Source organism: Puntigrus tetrazona, chromosome 22 (genome assembly GCF_018831695.1).
Source record: "Puntigrus tetrazona isolate hp1 chromosome 22, ASM1883169v1, whole genome shotgun sequence".
NCBI classification, from domain to species: Eukaryota; Metazoa; Chordata; class Actinopteri; order Cypriniformes; family Cyprinidae; genus Puntigrus; species Puntigrus tetrazona.
The window spans coordinates 7,058,747-7,078,746 of NC_056720.1; the positions used below are offsets into that span (position 1 = coordinate 7,058,747).

At 39.6% G+C, this 20,000-nt stretch overlaps 1 protein-coding gene across 1 annotated transcript in view; it reads right to left on the reverse strand.

The window, feature by feature from the left end:
• Positions 1–20,000, reverse strand: part of ahr2 (aryl hydrocarbon receptor 2) — a 48,484-nt gene that overhangs the window by 590 nt on the left and 27,894 nt on the right. The window contains exons 3-11 of the mRNA XM_043223523.1: positions 9,659–9,783; positions 8,607–8,696; positions 6,065–6,185; positions 5,624–5,763; positions 5,205–5,407; positions 4,987–5,096; positions 4,711–4,852; positions 2,836–4,633; positions 1–1,913 (exon numbers count right to left, since the gene is read on the reverse strand). The exon at positions 1–1,913 is cut by the window's left edge and continues 590 nt beyond it. Of these exons, the coding sequence (XP_043079458.1) occupies positions 1,806–1,913; positions 2,836–4,633; positions 4,711–4,852; positions 4,987–5,096; positions 5,205–5,407; positions 5,624–5,763; positions 6,065–6,185; positions 8,607–8,696; positions 9,659–9,783 (2,837 nt within the window). The 3' untranslated portion in view covers positions 1–1,805. The remainder of the gene's footprint in view (positions 1,914–2,835; positions 4,634–4,710; positions 4,853–4,986; positions 5,097–5,204; positions 5,408–5,623; positions 5,764–6,064; positions 6,186–8,606; positions 8,697–9,658; positions 9,784–20,000) is intronic.

Here is a 20,000-nt window from a genome sequence, read left to right on the forward strand (position 1 = left end):
AACTGTGAGGCTATGTACAACACTTAACAAACTAGCGCAATCGATTCCGTCCATGCTAACAACAACAACCAGTTGTTAAAAACATTGCTTCTCAGATTCAATTATAGCTGCCATTTCAATTCCTTTCCTCCTCTGCAAGCCACGATCATTTCGTCCAAAGAGAGTGAAGACGGGAGGGAAATAAGTGGAATAACCTTTGGGCTGAAAGAAATTAAGGCCTTTTCACAGAGTTCATTTTGCAAAATATAACCAATCAGTCATATGTCTATAGCTACAGCATCTTGATCCAAACATGTTTTTATATATATATATATATATATATATATATATATATATATATATACACACATTCAAAGTGCTGATACAATCGAATCAAATGGCTTTATATTCTTGCAAAATAAGGCACAAAGGGGCCTGCGAAGTCGTTTTACGAAAAGAGAATTTCTACAGAAATCGGATTCAATCGAATGCATACAAATTTACGCAAACCCAATTTTTTCCGAACAATCTCACAATTTTGAGAGCATTCTCTACACTGTGCTTCTTTTAAACTTTTTGGCTGCCGCTGTATTTCCTGATTAAACAAGAACTCTCACCGTGGTCGTGAAAAAAAAAAAAAGTTATCTCGACAAACATTTACTTTTGGGATCACGTAGTCTGTTCTGTCTTTAGAAGACATTCGATTTTACCTTTCTTCTGGAGGCAGGATATGCTGGCTGCTGTGATTCTCATGGCACGCAACACAATTTAAGAATTACTGGAATTCTTCCATATAAGTGTCGACGCAAACAGAACGCAAGAGGGAAATCGGCAAATTAAAAGTGGACAAAAATGGCTCAATGGCGTTTCCGTAATTTCGATTATATGCATAAAAAAGTACAAAAGACACATTTTAAACAAACAGACAAAAAAAAAATGTGTACAATAAGCGATAACATTCAGATATTGTTGTAATACACATGAAACATATGGTTAACGCAACCATAAAAGAGCAGACAGTTTTTACTCTTTGAATGTAAAAAGTGTTGTTGAGAAGAAAAAGTGTCCTGGGACTATTCATTTTGCAGGCATTACCTAAATCTTTCCTTGTACAACTTTATTACGTGCAGTGGGTGGAGCTTCAGGGAAATTCTGGGAAAATGTCAAATTTAATGACTCGCTCTGACAATCCAATGGTGCCACAGAGGCCATAAGTAGAGTATTTCTGTCGAGAAAGTGTACATTGTACATTGATAACAGTACATTGATAACACTAAGGTCTACAGAGAGCCAATTTCATGCCCTCTCTTAGACAGACTTTCCCTTTTTGAGTCGAAACTTACCCCAATAAATAGCATCTTGCGTGCACCTTGAATTTCCTCAGAATCCCATCCCTGCAATTAAAAGGCTCCACCGTTGCTTCTGTATACTTCATAAATGAACTCTAGGCTACCTCGCGCACACATAGACACAAACACACACTTGCTCACACGCCTCTCCTTGTTATTACACTCGCTATCTCACTCTTTTTCCGGGCCAGAATGGCAAAACAAAACAATATCCTTCAGGGATGAAAGGACGCGCTTAAAAAAATAAATATTTTCTTTCGGGCCACTGCTTATTTCACATCAGAGAGGGTGTGAACAAGTGAACAAGTATATAAGGGTGAAAAAAAATGTGTGGTAAAATTGCTTTTTAAAGTTCTGTAATGTCTTGTAGGTTTTCAGCCAAGAGTGTCTTTAGAAGCAGATGCGTGTCTCTCGAGGGACAAACAAGTTCCTAGAAAAGGTACAGCACTGTTGATGTGTGGCTGTATTGAGTGTGATTTAATAGTCACAGCAATTGCTTTGGTTGTTCTCTGAAAAATAGGTGGTTCCATTGGTCAGTGACGGAAAATGGAACGTTCCTTTCTCCTCAAGTGGACGGTTTGAGATCTGTGGCGGGACAAAATTGAAACCATTAAAGGAATGTTTTGTTAGTTCTGTGGCAATCATGTCATGATATTCATTAAGTTGAGCATGGAAAACTGAACTTTTGTGCCCAGTCTGTGGTTACTGATGCATTGTTTTGATGGCTTCCTATACTATTTAGGGTTTTGACAAACAGAATTGCTGTTGAAAAAAACAGCACATGCTGGTTAGGTATGTTTTGAAGCATAGTAGCTGGTTTGAGCTTGCTTAAGTTGTTCCTTAGTAGGTCACAATCCGGTGATGAGCAGGAGCTAGTTGCTCTGGACCACCTTAAGCATGCTCAAAACTAGCTACCATGCTTCAAAACATTCCTAGACAGCATATGCTGCTTTTTGTTCAATAATATTTTTGTTCAATGGGATAATATGTATATGACTCTAATGGAACAGGAGACACTGCTTTGTATAATTTACAGCACTAACATAGAGTATATGTTTTTCATATCTAAGCAAAATGAAATAATGAGCTTGTATATCAGAACTAAATTATATCAAGAAATATGACACCTAGTCCTCCTCTAAACTGCCCTCAATAGTTTCCTTCCGTAATGTTGAAACAACAAAACACATTGGCAATTAATTCATCTTGAGTGTCTCTGTCAACCTCTAAACTTCCTCAAAATTATATGTTGTTTCTTTACACATGGTGGCAGTAGACTTGTGACTGATGGCAGAGCTGAGATAACCCAACCGTTTAAAAAAAGAACTGGATGCATGATGACACAATGAGCCTGGGGTGAGAACAGGGTAGTTCCGCTGTTCTCAACAAACTTCAAGACTCAATCTAAAAATAGGGAGTGATCACACACCTGGTGCTTTGATCTCTGAACTAGAACACGCTAGTTTGAAGTTATAATTATACCATGGATAAAATTAGTACAGTTTACCTGTGTCTGGTCGTTGCAGGAGAGATACTGCTGAGCAAGTACATTATCTGGAGTTAACCCAAGTGGGACTCGACAGGCCATGGGGCTGATGTTGGTGTCTTCTTGTGGGATGACCGACGTGCCCACGATTGACTCGCTAGGACCTCTTTGGTAGTAGCAGGATGCTTGTGTAGGACTTTGGTTAACCAGACCTTTAACCCTCTGACAGGATGCCACTGAAGATATCGGATCTCCAGAACTGTACTGCATCCCGTTCACCGATGGTTGAGGAGTGCCTGTGAACATGCAGCTGTTGGTGGTCTGATGAGGGCTGTTGTTGATAATCTCTCCTTGCTGAGGATAAATGCTATTTGCAGTTGTCCGGGGCAGAAAACCAGACCCGAATCCTTGTGCGTTTTTGTGCGGCATCAGTTCTCCAATTAGGTCTCTTTGGAAGTCTTTAACTTGGCCAACAAAGCCTGTCATATTCTGTTGCCCACTAGAAAACAATTTGGAGACCTGCTGAGGCTGTGACTGCTGCCAGTTATGCAGTCCTGAACTGGTGGCATTTTGAGTGTGAAGAGAAAACTGTCCTTGTAGTTGGGGAGTTGGGCCAAAGTGTAGTCCTGTATCTTGTACACCTGAAATGTTATGGGTGCATGAATTTAGGAGGTTATCCATCGTATTTTTGCTGTTAGCCACCCACTGAGGGTTCTGGTTGATTGACTGTTGTTGAGGAAGGGAATTCTGGCCATGGAAGCCCATTGGCTGGGAGGGAGTGCCCTGCAATAGAGGACTTTGAAGAGGGAGAGTCATTGCGTTGTGAGGGGGCTGGTTTCCAGGCTGTAGGTTTCTCTGGCCACATGGCACTATGCCGTTCTCTTGCACAGTACCTTGCAGACCAAGGCTGACTTGGGTCGGCTGCTGCATGGCTAGAGAAGGATTAAACATAATGTTATTATTGCCAGGCATCTTCTGGGTTGTCTGTTCTAGTCCGAATGATTGGACAAATGTGTCGCCAGGTAGCACCTGTGGCCCCATATGGGTGAGTTTCACCGTTATTCTTCCAGGATTACTGGCGTCCACTTCATCTTGGATATTCATTCCAATGAAACCACCCCCGCCTGGGGATCCACTAAGTATATCTGCCTGGCAGTTGAATTCCTGGTTAACAGCTAAGTTATTCTGTAGCTCCATTTCTTGAAGACACTCAGGCACCTCAACAAATGGACCCTGGCTCTTGAGTTGTTCGGGCATCTGAATGCCATTTTCCTTAAAAAGGGCATCCTCGACATAAGAGAGGATGTCGTTGGTGATGATTTCATTAAGTTCCATTTCATTGTTGTAGTTCATCCTGAGCAAAGTGTTCTCCCACTCCTTCAGGTCCGATTCATTCACGTCAAACTCCTGAAGGCCGCAAATACTGCTGTCCCCAATAATCTGTTGCAAGCTTTCCATCATGTCCTTTACCACACCTTCCTCCTTTATTCCAGCCACAGTGTTTGGGGCTGACGGCTGCCAGGTGTTCCCAGGGACATTGAGCAGGGCGTGGCTATCCCCGAAAGCCTTGTCAAGGGTGAACTGGGAATTGGGGTCATTGTTCTGGTTGTAGACGGAATGATCCTGTTTCAGCATGCAGCCGAGAAGAGAATCTGGGTCTAGAGATTGAGGTTTGTGCATCTTCTGGCCTTTGCTTGGATTTTGAATGTCAGTAATGTCCAGTGTGGGGCCAGTCTCATACAAGACACCCTCACCAGTGGTGCAGCTAAAGGGCAGCTGCAACTTCCTCTGACGGAGGTGTTCCTCACCCTCCTCATTACTATAAAATACAGAGATTATAATAATGAGAGACAAAAACAACAGCAACAACATTCTCAAAATGCTGATTTAACTTACGTTAGTGCTCTTTGTCGAGCAATAATGAAGTCTGGCCTTCCTCCTTTATAAACAAGCCTAGCATTGGCCTGAACCCAGATCCATGTGCCCCCTTTCGTGAGAAGCCTAAAGACAGTTAAACCACTTTCTCCAGTCTTTATCACTATGATGAAGAGTAAGAGAAAAAAAAAAATTAAGAAATGCTATGGAAATCAAACTGCTTATGTAATTTATAAACACAGAACAGGATGGACATGGCTTTGACTTGATATTAAATATTTGGTCAAGATAACTCACTTCTGATATGGTTGTCAGCACAGTACATCATGTCAGCAGCATGAATGAACTGATAGCCAGAGCCTCTCATACACAGCTCAATCTCAGTGTAGCCAAGAACCACTTTTCCTCTGCGAAACAAGAAACAGATAGGAAAAAATGTTAACACCAGGTTTGTACCATTCCCCAGATTTTTTCATCCAAATTTGAAGTTGCTTTGGCTTCTAAATCAAAGCTACCTTGTGTCAACACCCATAGGTGTAAAGTCCAGCTTGTGTTTGGTTTGGAAAAGAAGAGTCTTGCTCCTGATCTCCAAGATAGAGGGTGGCTGGAGGGGTGTGGCTATGACAAAAAGAGCCAGTTGAGGGTGAGCTAAGGTCCCATCTTCAGCCAACTTGTTTTGTCCATGGAGATATTTCAGCCTCCCCTGGAAGTTCAGGGCCTTGGGCGCAAGGGGAAGGACATGAAAGTCATTTTAACCCCACAAGGGTCCAACACTAAGTGTAAGCATTTCACAGCATGTTTATTTTTACAGCTGTTACTGCATAACTGTGTACACAGAAAATCAAATATTATTGAGTCTATCTCATCTTGGAATGATTCTAAAACACTGATTCTAGATAGGCATAAAGTTGCAACAGAAGACTAGGATGTTTACCAGGAAGCCTGATGAGTTGTCAAGAAGGCACCGAAATCGGCAACAGAAACTTCGTTCCAAGAAGGACGAGTTTTCTGGAGGGATGTGTTGAGGGTTGTAGTTTACCATGTCTCTGGTGATGTCACTGCTGCTTTGAATGGCTGGAGAATGATTGGTTGTGCCAAACAAAAGGGAAAAAAAAACAGTGATGTAATCGGCTATGAATCACTAACAGTGTTCATCATTCTGGGTTTATAAAAACTTCATTTTATAAGTCCGAATGGATCCTCCCACAGCTGCCTTCCTCTCAACAAACATACTTTCTAGATTCAGTAATAGTAAAAACAGAAGCCTGCTCATTCACAAAACATTCAGGGCTGACCACTGCAGTAAATGTTGACAACACCTTACCAGGAACTCACTGACCCTACTTGGGCATCAGCGTACAGAATTTGTACTAACCTTCAGATCTATCGCTACCATCGCACGAAGTAGGATTGAGAGCGAAGTGTAATTGTCTTCGGAACATTGCCCTATCATCTGTATGGATGAGCTCGAAGACACTCTGATGGACCACATCCGACTGTGAAAAGAGTAAGAAAGAACATTACAAAACACGATCAAAGGGCAAGCTATGCATATTGCATCTACTAATATTTATTCCTATTGTAACCTGACCGTAAAATATGATAACAGGTTTTTGATATCTGATACATCTGATACTTTCAAGTTCTGTTGTAATTGTTAATGCAAACCAAATCCTCACTGCATGCTAGGCAAAGAGGCTGTCTTTCTGACAAGACTAGAGAAGCTATTTTTAATAAAAAAAAGAGAAAAAAAAAAAGAATAATTCCAAAAGCATTGTCTTATTTACAATTTGCATGTGGTCCTGCTAAAACAGGAGCTGGTGTTGTGCTGTGTACATGCATTTAAGACTGACACAAATGGGAATAAATGATTTAATAAAGGAATTATTTTTGTTTTCCTTGCACACAAAAACATTCATATAGCGTCATAACATTATGTTTTAACCACTGACGTCCTTACTACTTTTCTATGCCTTGAATGTGGTAGTCGCATTGCTTTCTATGCGGGGGCAGAAAGCTCTCGGATTTCAACAATTTCTTACAGGTTTGGAACAACATGAGGGGGCATAATTAATGACAGATTTTTTGTTTTTGGATGAACCATCCCTTTACGATATTGTACAGTATTACCTGTTTGTAGTGAAGCTGATTGGAATTGTAAATTGCCTTACATGTTAGGCTGTATTTACTGTATATCAAAATGTACATGCTTCCCTCTAGAGGCTTGGCATAGTATCTACAGATTGGCTTGGATTTTTCCTTTCTCCCTGTTCTCTCTCTCTCCCTCTCTCTCTCCTCAGCAGGCCAATGAAAACAAAGTGTTTGTGCTGTCTGTGTGTGCTAATTGCTGCAGGCTGGACGTGGGGATGAAAACCAGACCAGTTTCAGAAACCACTCATGACAACTTGTACCAACAAACACGCATTTAAAGGTTAATGAGGACACACGGGCAAGGGAGTAGAAACTAAAGATACACATTAATTGCTCTAAAATATGTATACATGCCTCTGATATATTTACATCTCTTTGTCAAAACTACATATATAAAGTAAGTATACACAGATGGATTTAACAGCACAACAGTTCATGAACAAAGCCACACAGTGATGTTTGGGTTACACAAATCATAGAGGCATTCTTAACCCAATTTATTCTGATGACGTGGACTACATAATAGAAAAAAGTAGGATGGGAATTGTTAAATCACAACAGGTCTTCAGACCGCTGTGGCAGTGGGTATGTATTTATGCGTTTGTGTGTGCAGGTGGCACAGGTCTCCCTGATTGTGTAACCCTGGCGACCTGGACTTGCTAGAGAGGTAACGTCACACTCCAGGGAAATTGATTTAGTGAGGAAAAACAGGTACGCAATAACAAGCACAGACTATATGCACATCAACAAACACACAGAGACACCACAGTTCGTATTCACATACCGTATATGAGTACATACATATTATATTAGTATATACATAATCAGACACATTCATACTGTCTGGACTATAATATTTGTGTGTGCCTAAAGCGAGAATGTATATTTGAGTAGACACTGTGTAATGTATAGCAGACTCGCTATTATTGCAAGCTATAGGAATGAAATGGCTATTGTTAATGTGATCTATACATGCAGTCTATACATACAGTATATCACAGGAACACACACACACACACACACACACACACACACACACACACACACACTGAACTGGCTGTGGTTCACCTACAGACAAAACAGGTTTTGCAAGTTCTTTAATGAAGTATCCAAACATTCAATTTGCCTCTCTTTGATGTTCTTTTTCTGAGCTTCTCCTCTTTTATAAACAAAACAAAAAAAAAACTATGCCTGATACGCACATCACAGGCTGACATGGTGAAAGAAAAAACACTTAATCGCTAGACATTTGCAAATATTAGCTTACAGGAATTTGAATAAGCCTTCCAAACAGGACAAGGAAGAAAAGTAATGTTTCGATGAACATAGACTAGTTTGTTAACTATAAAAGTAAAAAAAACCCCAAAAAACTCAAATCCTAACTGGCGCCAAGGTTGTTTAACAGCAAACGAACACCTTTCCGAATAAGTAATAGAATCCAGACACCCTCAGCACTTTTTCCACAGCCAATTTCGGTTACAGGAAAGTTTGCTAGTATTATCCTTACGATAAGAGAAATTCATAACCGTAGGTAACATGTTAAACTCTCGCAAAAACCATTAATCTCCCTCCAGGGTAAGGAAAGTCGAACCAACAAATGACTGAAGAATAATAGAAATGTATCCAGGTGAATGACTCGTCAATCGATTTGATAACTATGCTGGATTTATCAATTGTCAATTATGAACATCGATTTTCTTGGCAATCTATAAGTACAGAACATTTTGATGAGCGTCAAGACGACTAATCTTTTACAGCAATCTCACCTGATGGAAGCCCAAGTAGTCCTGTATAGTTGGAGATGAATAAAACACGTAACCTTCGGCGGTGACCACCAGCACAAAGCCATTGAGTGCCTGAAAATGAAATTAGATAGAATTGTGAATGACAAAACGCGAACACACTAACTTGTAGACAAAGGGTTGGAATATTTAATAAAGAAAAGCTGAAATGTTTTGGTTTGTTTCATGCTAAACACGGTGGCCGGGGATTGCGAATGTAAGACTGTAGATGGGTGGGGATAAAAGGGGCCATTTTTCTTCTTTTACATCTTTTTTTTTTTTTTTTTTTAGTAAACATCCCATGTAATTAGCCAAGCTTTTGTTAAGGTGTTGAACATGACAACAGACAGGGGGTGAATATCGCCGCTAGTCACGCACAGGAACCAACAGCCCTCAAACAATAGAGAGAGAGAGAGAGAGAGAGTGAGAGAGAGACGGAGACGGAGATGTGGCTGAAAAAGAAACTCACAATATTTGTAGGTGGAAAGTAACATGTGATATAGTTTACAAAGAAAAGATAACATTGCTCAACAGCGGAGAATGCCGATTGCTCAAACTTCATTCCTTCCCAACGAGTGCGAAAGCAGCTACAATAAACAAAATGTCAACCAAAATTTCTTTCACGAGTCGAATATGATATGGACGCGTTTTGTTTAAGCGGGTACGGATGACCTTCTTGGCTGTTGTTTATTTAATCTTCTTTCCAGGGAATCAGGAAGCGTTTACAATTTTACCTGCTATGAGCGCACGCAAAAAATATCGGGGGAATTACCAGCTTCTTTGCACAGCCCAGAGTGACAGTTTGCATAAATGAATACAAGATGGAGCAAATGAGGGTGTACAAAAGCAAAGGACGATTTAGGAGGTAGACAGAGGCTTTGCAGAAACAGATTTAAGACCCCCTGCATATGACAAAGTGGTTTGACCTTAGACTGAAAAACCAGGGTATTTAAGTTGGAAATGAGGTACAAGGAGCGGGAGATTGGCGATTCCTGGGAATACGATCAAGGAATTAGTGCGTTTAACATGCATTTTACCTGCAACAACAGTTCCCCTTCTGAGAAACTGACTCCATCCAGACTGGTCGTTGACTGTCCGTTTCCTCCGAATGTCCCTGACCGGTCGTTTATCCATCCATTTCCTCCCGTCTTTTTGACTGTAGCTGAAGAAATAAATAGAGGAAAAAGGGTATGGTTACCACCAAGAGGGTCATTCTGTGTCAGTCTGATGTAAGATTTAAAACGCTGTATTAAACAATTTTGTCTTAAAACTATTCATGGTGACCGCTATGAACGAAGTGCAAAAATTCATTACTTTAAAATAGTTAATTACCAGGAATTGGGACAGGCAAAAAGCATATAATAATAAAATAACTTGTACCAAAGATTTTATAGAAACGTTAAAGTAAAATTGGCAACAGTTATTTACCGAAAAACCTACAAAAACATCACACGGCCAGGCAGCGTCACTTCCCTTTCACGGTTTATTCTAAAGAACTAGGGCTAACATGATCAATGTGACATATTTTACTACCACTTATCTTATTTAGAGCCATTTTCTCTTGAATGTTTGTAAAAGAGGGAGAGAGTTTACAAAGATTACGGTTGGTTAGGACTATGTATAAGCACACGCCATCAATAGTTTCCTCTCCAGATGTCAGAACTTTGCTTTTTTTATTACTTGTCTTCATGTACCAAGCAAAAATGTGTTTGAAAACAAGGGCCATTATTGTCAAGTTTACAAGGTGATAGTCAGTCAAACACACAGTTTATTAGCAAAATAGTAATTCGCTGAACATTCCTGCAACCTTTGGTTACACAAGTCACAACTTCAACATCACGTCAACAAAGGCAACAAAATGTGTAAACATGTTACAATATCAGTAAGTAACCATAGTGACAAACTGTGAAGTAAGCTGTGAGGCAGAATCTGTGGTAAAATAAAAAAAAAATGTGATTTTAACTTTTCTTCATGTTATGTCAAAGTTGAATGTAAGGCAAACTGGAGGTAAACATGAAGAAAATTAGCCTATGTAAACTAAAGTCAGAGTGTAACATTTCAGGTAAATTAAAGCAAAATGTGAGGCAAGCTCTAAGGTAAACCTGCAAGTATGTAAAGTGATGTAATGTAAACTGATGCAAAATAATAGGTAAAATTTTAGGTGAACTGATGTACAAATATGAGGTAAATATGAGCCGAAGTTTGAGAACAAATGGTGAACACTGGGGTTAAAAACAGAGGAAAACGGAATTTATAATCTGTGGTGAACTAAAGTAAAATATGTGGCAAAACAGATATATGTGAATTATTTTTGAGATTAATGAGGTGAAATCTGTGGTAATCTGAGGTAAAATATAAAGCGAAAATCTGAGGTAAATGAGGTAAAGTTTGAGACTAAACGTGGCAAACAAACTCAGGAAAAGTCGGAGGGAAACTATGACGCAAACCTTTTGGTAATCCGCTACCTTCAGAGTAAAGTAATCAATGTGGTAATCTCTGAAGTAAAATCTGAGTTCGCTTTTAGAAGCTCATCACTGACCGCACTGAACTTGGTGTCAGAGCTGTTTTTTTCTACTGTCAGCAAGAAAAAAAAAAAGTTTTCAACACTTCCACAACACTCGCATTTTCTGCCTGAGTTTACTGGACGTTTGAACACACATCAACACTTAGAGTAGAAAAAAGTAGAGTTTTATTAGGGCCTAACTTCTGTACAAAAGCCTCAAGTGACGCCATTATGGATAACATAGATAAACAATTTAGTTGAATTTCCAGTAACAGATTCCAGATTCTTGATTTTTGTTTTTGTCTGGTTTCGCCATATTTTCCATACATTCCATTAAAATGTGTAATTTAAACTTCACATTTCTTTAAACGAATGCTAAACTAACTGATAAATCACGTCTCTTAAGTTTACCGTCAAGGACTGTAAGACTTCAGTTGGGAGTTTTTTTGTGTGTGTGGAAATGTCTAGCGCTAGCTTAGCGCTGAGCTAACATAAGCCAGAGGGTGCGGCTCGCTAAGACATTTCCTCCCTGACCGGTGCAGATGCCGTGCTATTTCTAGACCTTATCAAACACTCTCTATCGCAACCCTTGGTGAAAAAAAAACTGAAAAGACTAAAGGAAAGAAAGAGAAGGGAGGGAAAATAAAGAAGTGGAGGAGGGGGAAAAAAACAGCATTTTTCTGCTAGGGACCAAAATATCTCCCCACAGGACGCAGATGTTGAGAGATTACTTTTGCGTGGGGAAAAAGTTGAGGCGAACGCAAACCACTTTAAACATGGACTGCTGATCAGTCTGGCAGTTTAAATTGCAGACGAATACATATATGAGAAAAATAAGAGAAAGGAAGAAAGACAGAGACAGAAACAATGACAACGTTCTGTAGACGTTCACCACAGATCTTGATGGAGAAGTAAATAGGAGTGTAATACAAACTCTGCCACCACACCAAAGGAATAAGGGGAAGAACTCTTGATGAGGAAAACAGACCACTGGGTCCCTAGCGCTGTCGCCGCTAGGCTTCTGAATCTAAGGATCGCACACAAAGTGAGCCAGCTGCTCAGGAGTCTTATAGTCTACTGACTCGCAACAACTCATTGACAGACCAACACACAATTGTGAGCCAGCCAAAACGGGTTTGTGTTCGGTTTCGCCCCTGTTGAACCCTTTCCAGTCTGGACGCTTCTGGCACGCATGTCCGTCAAACATTGGCAGCCTATTGGCCGTGTGGTCCCGTTCTGACTCTGTATTTAAAACTCCAGTCTTTCATAAGCGTATCGGGCCTGTTATTAAAAATGGAGGTCGGTGAAACATCTATGTAATCACGATCAACCTCTTCTTCACGGATCGCACTGGCCTCTGCTGACCTGTTTGCAGAGATGAAAAAAAATGATGAACACGAAGTCCGCCGGGCGAGCGGTCACACTCAACACACACACAACACAGACACTCAGAACCACCAATCAATTGCCGTCTGTTCATCTGCCATTACAGTAATTCAACACACATGGCCCCTCAATGCAACCACGACGTGCTCTTTCCCTTGTGTTCCCTCCCTGCGTCTGCTGTACGTCTTTTTTATACTCTTCAATTTCATAGTGGGCATCTCTCGACCGCAATCTCTACACCAGTTCTCCAGTCGCCGGGTGTAACTGGAGAAAGTGGGAGGTCTGGTGTGGATGGTGATCAGGAACAGGGCGAATTTGTCTAATATGGGTCATTAAACCTACTGAAAGGCCCATTCTAGGTCCTGATGCCTCCCACATGATGAGCTCATCTTTTATCTGCCTCTGATCTTTTCTGTTCTGTCCTTTCTTTCAGCATAAAACTCTCGGTAATTGTGCTCAAATTGGGCCAGTTTTGAACACAAGCTCACTGCTGATTGTGGAGGGCTACACCCTTTGCTGAGTCACCAGTGGTACCCAGTTGAGACGAGGCTTTCTGACCAGGTCACATTTTTTTTGCATGAGATTTAACCCAACGACAGTCATTTTTTAAATCTAAATACCCAGAACTAAAGTTTTCAATTGGCTGAAAACCAAAAATGGAAGCTGAAACACTGTATTGCAGGAGAACAAGGGAAAAATATAAAGAAGGCACAAGGTAAAGAAAAGGTGTTGGTACCAAATGGTACAAGAAAGTCTTAATTATTCTTTCAAGAGGTCTTAAGTTTGGAGACAGAAAGAGAACGATTGGTATTTAACTTAATGTGACGATTAAACTTCAAAAGGTTATGATTTGAATAACTATGAGCGCTATTTTTCTGCCTTTCTGAAAGAGCCACCTGTTGGCAGTGAATTAAGTCGCATTTTCCAAAAAAACACCTGCTGTTTTTATTTATATCTTTGCGAAAATCGACACTTTTTTGCAATAAAATGAATTGTAAATGTGATTTGGAAGATCGACAAGGATTACTCAATAACTGTCATCAAGATTTTAGTATTACCTACAATACTTATAAGTGCAGTATGCAAGATTTACTAGTGGTTGAAAAGGGTACTGCAAAAAGGCTTTCTGCCCAGGAATGCACATTTCAGAGTGGCTATATCATTATTTTTCAAAGCTATGTAAACATAACATGGTTTCTTGACAGCAATACACTTTATTTTCTGACAAGTGGGCGGGATCATTCATTAAAGGCGCAGTGTATTACTGTGTAATAATATGTAATATTGCAAGTCAGCGGTTGAAATGTATACCGCATTCTGGTTCGGATTCTCCCAAAAAAGCACATTTTAATGTAGAATTAGTGGCTATAGCCTTATTTTTCTGAGAAACAGCTATGTGAGCGTAACACACTTCCTAAATATCTACAAAAATAGAGTTATTTTTTGGGCTTTAAAAGCGTCAAAGGCTTACATACAGTACCTTTCTGACACAGACAGCAAAATGTTTGGTGCTCGCAGCTAAAGGCATTATTGAATCATCAAGAAAACCCATTCTGCTCTCTCGGCGTCTGGACAGTATCTGCTGTTAATGCGAGGAGAGGCTCACTGTGCGTTCCTGAGGGTTCAAGAGAGTGAGAAACGAAGACTGAGAGCGAGCGAGCGAGGGAAACCCACCGGGCTCTCGTTTGGCCTGTGGTTTAATAACCTCGCGTGCTGAGAATGACTAAATCCTTGACAGCACCTGAACCCTATTAGCTAACAAATTGGACCACTTCCCAGCCGTTTACCAATCCTTTTCTTCGCCTCGCTTGACACTGTAAATGTTGGGCTTTGCGAATAATAATCTCTCCTTCTTGGTACGATTTTTTTCCTTCGTGCCATTTAACATAATTTATAAATATGTAAACCCCCGAAAAAGAATAAGACCGGACTGAGAAAAACACAACGGATGGTAAACTATGCGACAAGCTTGACGGCAAATCCTGCTCGCCGTCGTTTTACAGAGAACAAACCGTCTTTGTCTGCATGTATGAACACATAGTTAAAGTTAACATTCTCTTGTCAGGTATTAACATTGCTCGACCTGGTTTTTAACACTTCACATAGATTTCGAGTTTTGCTGCCAAGTTGTTTTATAGTGTTTGTAATGCGCTGCACTCAAACACGACTACGTCGAGCAAAGCAAACACAGTCGATTGATTTTATTTCAAATATAGCCGCCAGGAGCATTCAAAGATTTTGTGCGACAGGTATCATCTTATATTCTGCCAAAACGAGAAGTCTCTGTACACCCACCCACTGGGATTTTGAAGGCTTTGAAACTCCAGTGTTGAATTGAGCCATTGTTTTTTTTTTTTACGTTGTCAGGAAAACCTTGACTCCGACTTTGATTCTCTCTCTGTCTCTGTGGCGGGGGACAGGTTTGGACTTGAAGGAATGAGGATTGTGGTATCGGTGTCTCTTCCAAGATACCTCTCACTCTAACGCACACCATCAGCGATCGCCACAGTTTCTTTCTCTTGACTAAGTGCCAAATGAGCTTTCTCGTAATGTGTTGTCTAACCAGGACTAATTAAAAGTCTATGGGGGGCGGGGGGGAATTCATTAACACCGATGCTGCTGTTAATGTGAACATACAGAGCTGCAAAAAAGATGCAATTTGTATGATGCATAGCATAATTCTTGATCTTGAGGGACAGTTTCTAGGTTTTAAAAGATGCAGAAGACAGCATGTCGCGATATATGCCTAGTCATAACGGTTTTTGCCATCATTTGTTGTATAAATTAATGAGGACAAAACTGTACACAGTTTCGTTCAGATTTCTGTCGGTCGGAGCAAAACATTAATTGCAGCAAGCCAAAAAAGATCTTCAATAAGCTGAATTTATGCAGAAAGATGACAAAGAATTTAAAGAACTTAGACAGAATAATTTTTTGTACATTATTTTTTGTAAATACTTTTGTAAAAACTTCATGCACAACGTTACCTTAGCAATGGATTTATAACCTAATATAACCCAGTTTACACCAAAAGAAACATTATTTCATTACAATGAATTAAATACATATAATTTGATTTTAATTTTTAATTAAATATTAATGAGATACAAATACATTAACAAAAAGCTATACAAATATTTGAACTATTTACAAATTTTTGTAAATACTTTTAAAGAAAACATGTAAGTTGCATTTTAAATCATTTTAAAGAACACTTGATCGTTTTAAAAGAGAATACAAATTTATTTTATGTAAATACGTTTCAAATGGTTCTTTCAAATGTTTCAATCTATGAAGAGTCTAATTTACACACAAATGTGGCACATAAATGCTCAAAAGATTACAAATTATTTAATTAAAACCATTAACATTAAAATAGTTTAAAGTAATGTGAAGATGAAATCAATAATAAACCTAATATATACAGAAAGAATGCACGTTAGTTCTAAAAATGACAAATATTTAAATGAAATATAAGAAATTTGCAAGACAATTTGAAATGTAATACTTTTAAATATCTAAAAATGCTGTATTTGTTTAAATTATTATAAAGAATGCTTGATCGTTGTAAAAGACATATGTGCTCGCCTGAAGTGCTCCGATAAATTCTGTCTGTTTTCCTTAAGGAATTATGGAAGGTCACGACCTGTGCGTGTACATGTTTGCCTGACCCTGATGTCATCTTGACACAGAACTGACCTGATATTTTAACCAGACTAACGCCTGTCCCAAGCATTATCAAAACACGCCGTACTGGCCAATAAATCTAGTGAGAGTACTAGTAGTAGTAGTAACGGCACTAACACTATTGCAGTTTACACTAATATTATACTGTTGATTTGTATTCTTGCTCTTGTACTGCTCTTTCAACACTCTTACGACAAAGTATGTCGTCATTCTGCGCGTGAAGGGATAAGCAGTGAGAAGTGAGCATGAAAAGAGGCCGAGAGCGGGGTGGAGGGGGATCATGGGACTTGTTGTACAACTGCTTGACTGTTTACACAGCCTGTTTTCTGTCAGGCAAAGGCATTAAACTTGAATTGGGCCTCTTTGTCAGAGACCGAGGGAGAGCATGGCCTGAATGCAAGGAATTTTTCTGTCAGCTGAAGTGTAAATTATGCCATCGCTATTCATTTACTCATTCATTTATTTTAGCACATTTTATTCTGGGATAAAATAACTGAATTAGAAGTATATATTATTGTAGTCAATAACTGGTCAAAAATATTATATTAATAATTTAGTTCAGTAAACCAGCATTAAACTGATCAAAAACAACATTTGTAATATATGTATAAGTATTTCTATTTTAAATAAATGCTGGTCTTTATAGTAATCAAAAAAGCATTATGGTTTCCATTACAACATTAATCAGCAAAAATGATTTTAAAATTATAATAATAAAACTTAGGACCAGTTGTGTATACACATGTGCATTCAAAATGTACTTGTTTTTATTTCTTCTTATTATAAGATATATATATAAGATTATTATTTATAATATTGATAATGAATAATCACATTATTAATAATTATATTAACAATATTAAATAAGTATATATATTTATATATATATATATATATATATATATATATATATATATATATATATATAATTCTTGATAATTTAAAATTTGTAATAAATACGATTTTTGAATGAAAAATATCCACAAAAAACAACAAAAACCCAACCAAACAAAAAAAAAAACTACTTGTGATCACTCGCTCACACTCCACTCGTGGCCATGCAAACAGACTTGACCCCTGACCTCTGGAGACAGAACGAGGTGCAGCGGCGCTATCAGGAGACGTCTCACAGTTTACTTTTGGCTGTCCAGTTTGTGTGAATGGGACTCTGTTCACTGTAACTGCAGCATAATGAAGGGCGGGCCGGGGGTAAACTGACCCAGCGGTCAGAAGCCCCGAGCGATTCCTCAAGCTCCTGATAGTGTGCCTGTCGCCAAATAACACAAAATTCTGTCAGGGAGATTTTCTTGTCAAAACTCTATGTGAGACTGATGCGCCGTCAACAGCGGCTCACTGGAGAAGTGAAATTGGGGGATGTTTACTTTGACGTCTGAAAAAGCAGAAGCTCACGGGAACAAAATGTGCGCAGGCTGACGTGGTTTCACTGAGGTTGCAACGTGTTTGTCCGGGGTCAGGTGGGACACGGTCGGGTGATGCGTTCTGGAGGCCGCCAGGGTTCGATTCGGTGTCGTGCGTCAAGGGGCGCCAAAACAGAGTCAAGGAGGAAACCAGTGTGTGTGAGGAATAAAAAAAGGGCGACATTCTTCCATCCAGAGATCTTAGGGTGACTCAACATTCAGAACGGCAAAACCACATCCTGAGATTTGTTTGCAGCAATTACACCGATAAGGAGACAGCCAGCTGGACAATCACCGCCGTCGAGACGCGGGGACGGAAATAGAGGGCGAACAAGGGTTTTTGTTTAAGTTCTACAAAAAAAAAAGTGGGTGAGACTTGTGGAAGAAAGAATGGATAAGAGACGATTCTGTTGAAAATTTAAACCAATTTCTGTACTCTGACACGGCATCAAACTCTAAACAAAAAAAACCAAAACGAAATAGTAACTACTAATAAACTAAAAAAATGCTTAAACTTAAAACAAGTAGATGCGCTGCATTAGGGTCATCCTACACCGTCTTTCTAAACAATCAAACCAAAATAAAAAAAAAAGACGAATTGCTAAAAAGTCAACAAAATGAAATGAAACTAAATATTTGCACGTAATGTCTGGTTTAAAAATAAACCGATGGTTCAATGGTTCAAAACAAACAAAACAACTAGGATGAATCCACCATGTTTTTAAACAAATAAATGCAACAAACAGACATCAATAAAAATTATTTACTAATAAAAATTAATTATATATATATATATATATATATATATATATATATATATATATATATATATATATATATATATATATATATATATATATAATAAATTAAATTAAATAATTTTTATATTTCCAAGTCTTAAAAAATAGGTAGATCCACTTCAAATTTAGAGCACTGGCTGGTCCAAAGTAGAGATGCGCAAAGCATTTTTTTTTGCGCTTTTTGTCTACAATTGATTTTTAAGTTTGCATCTTGAGTGTGATTAATTGCCAGATGTTACTGCACAGAAAAATCATTCTTATTATTATTTAGTATTGCGCTATTAATGTACAAAAACACTTAGAGAGCAGTTCTCACCATTAACATGTTGGCAGTTTATTCTTAATAGTGAGAATTGGATCCTAAAACAAAGTGTGACCAAAAAAAAGTTTCATATTACTAATATCTGTTCCGAAATTCACAATGTCAGGGAAAGTCCATTTCGCACCAGATTCCATCAAATTCGAAAATGTGTCACAAAAGTAAAAGGAGATAAGATCTATATTTCACGTAAGTTACTAGTGACTGTACGTCCGAAAAAAATCCCGAATTAAAGGCGCCCGCTCAAACCCTCTGTTTATATACAATGATCTAGACAATTTTCCAGCCGTTGGGTGTGTAAAGCGGGCGTGAAAGAATCTCGGCCGTGTGTGTATGACTTTATAAGCCAGCATAGCTGGAGGTAAGTTTACACGCACGTCAGACTCATAACGAACGGCCGACATTACACTCGGCGCTGCGAGCCAAAGCCAACATCAAACCAACACAAACGGGCGAGAGAACAAAACAAGGGCAAGCAGCGGCCTGCGCCTTCGAGAGCGAGCGAGAGATGGACAGATATTGGATTGGGACGGGGCCAAGCGCGTATCAGTCCTGGCAACCGAACCCAACAGAAACGCTGCGATCGACAGGTGCTAAGTCGGGTCTTGTTTTTTGCTATTTCCGCGTGTTATTAATATCTCTCCAGAAATTTTTCTCGGGGACGTCTGATAAGCCGTCGCGTTTTTTTGTGCAGCGAACGTTGCCGTTTTGGCAGGAGTTGAGTCGAACCGGACGGCCCCCGGCTCTCTACTGTAAATCGCCCCGTGGCACGGAACGGAGGGAGATAAAGGAGGAGCGCCAGAAAACGCGCTTGACCACACGTCGGAATGGAAAATGCGGCTGAAACGCGAGCTCTCTTTTTCTTGGCAGGTTCGCTCGCCGTTCGCTTCCCTGCTGCTCTTAATTACCAAACTCCATATCCTTGTGTAACCGAACCCTTCTCTCCCCGACCCCTTTCCTCTCCCGCCTCCTTTCCCTCCCCGTCTATCTGTTCTCCTCCCTCGCTGGGCCGCTCTCCGTCCCAGAAACTTCAGCAGCGGCTGCCAGGGTTGAAAGTTCGCACGCTCGCTCCTCACGCAAGGCTTGGGCTCCGCTTAGTTCTCACTCAGCACTTTCACACACACACACACACACGCCGTCCTACTCCATTCTCAAAAAGCAGTAAATTCCACACTAGCGTCGCCAACACACACACACACACACACACACACACACACACACACATACACTTCTTCCAAAGCCCGGCTGCAACCAAGCAGCTGCCAG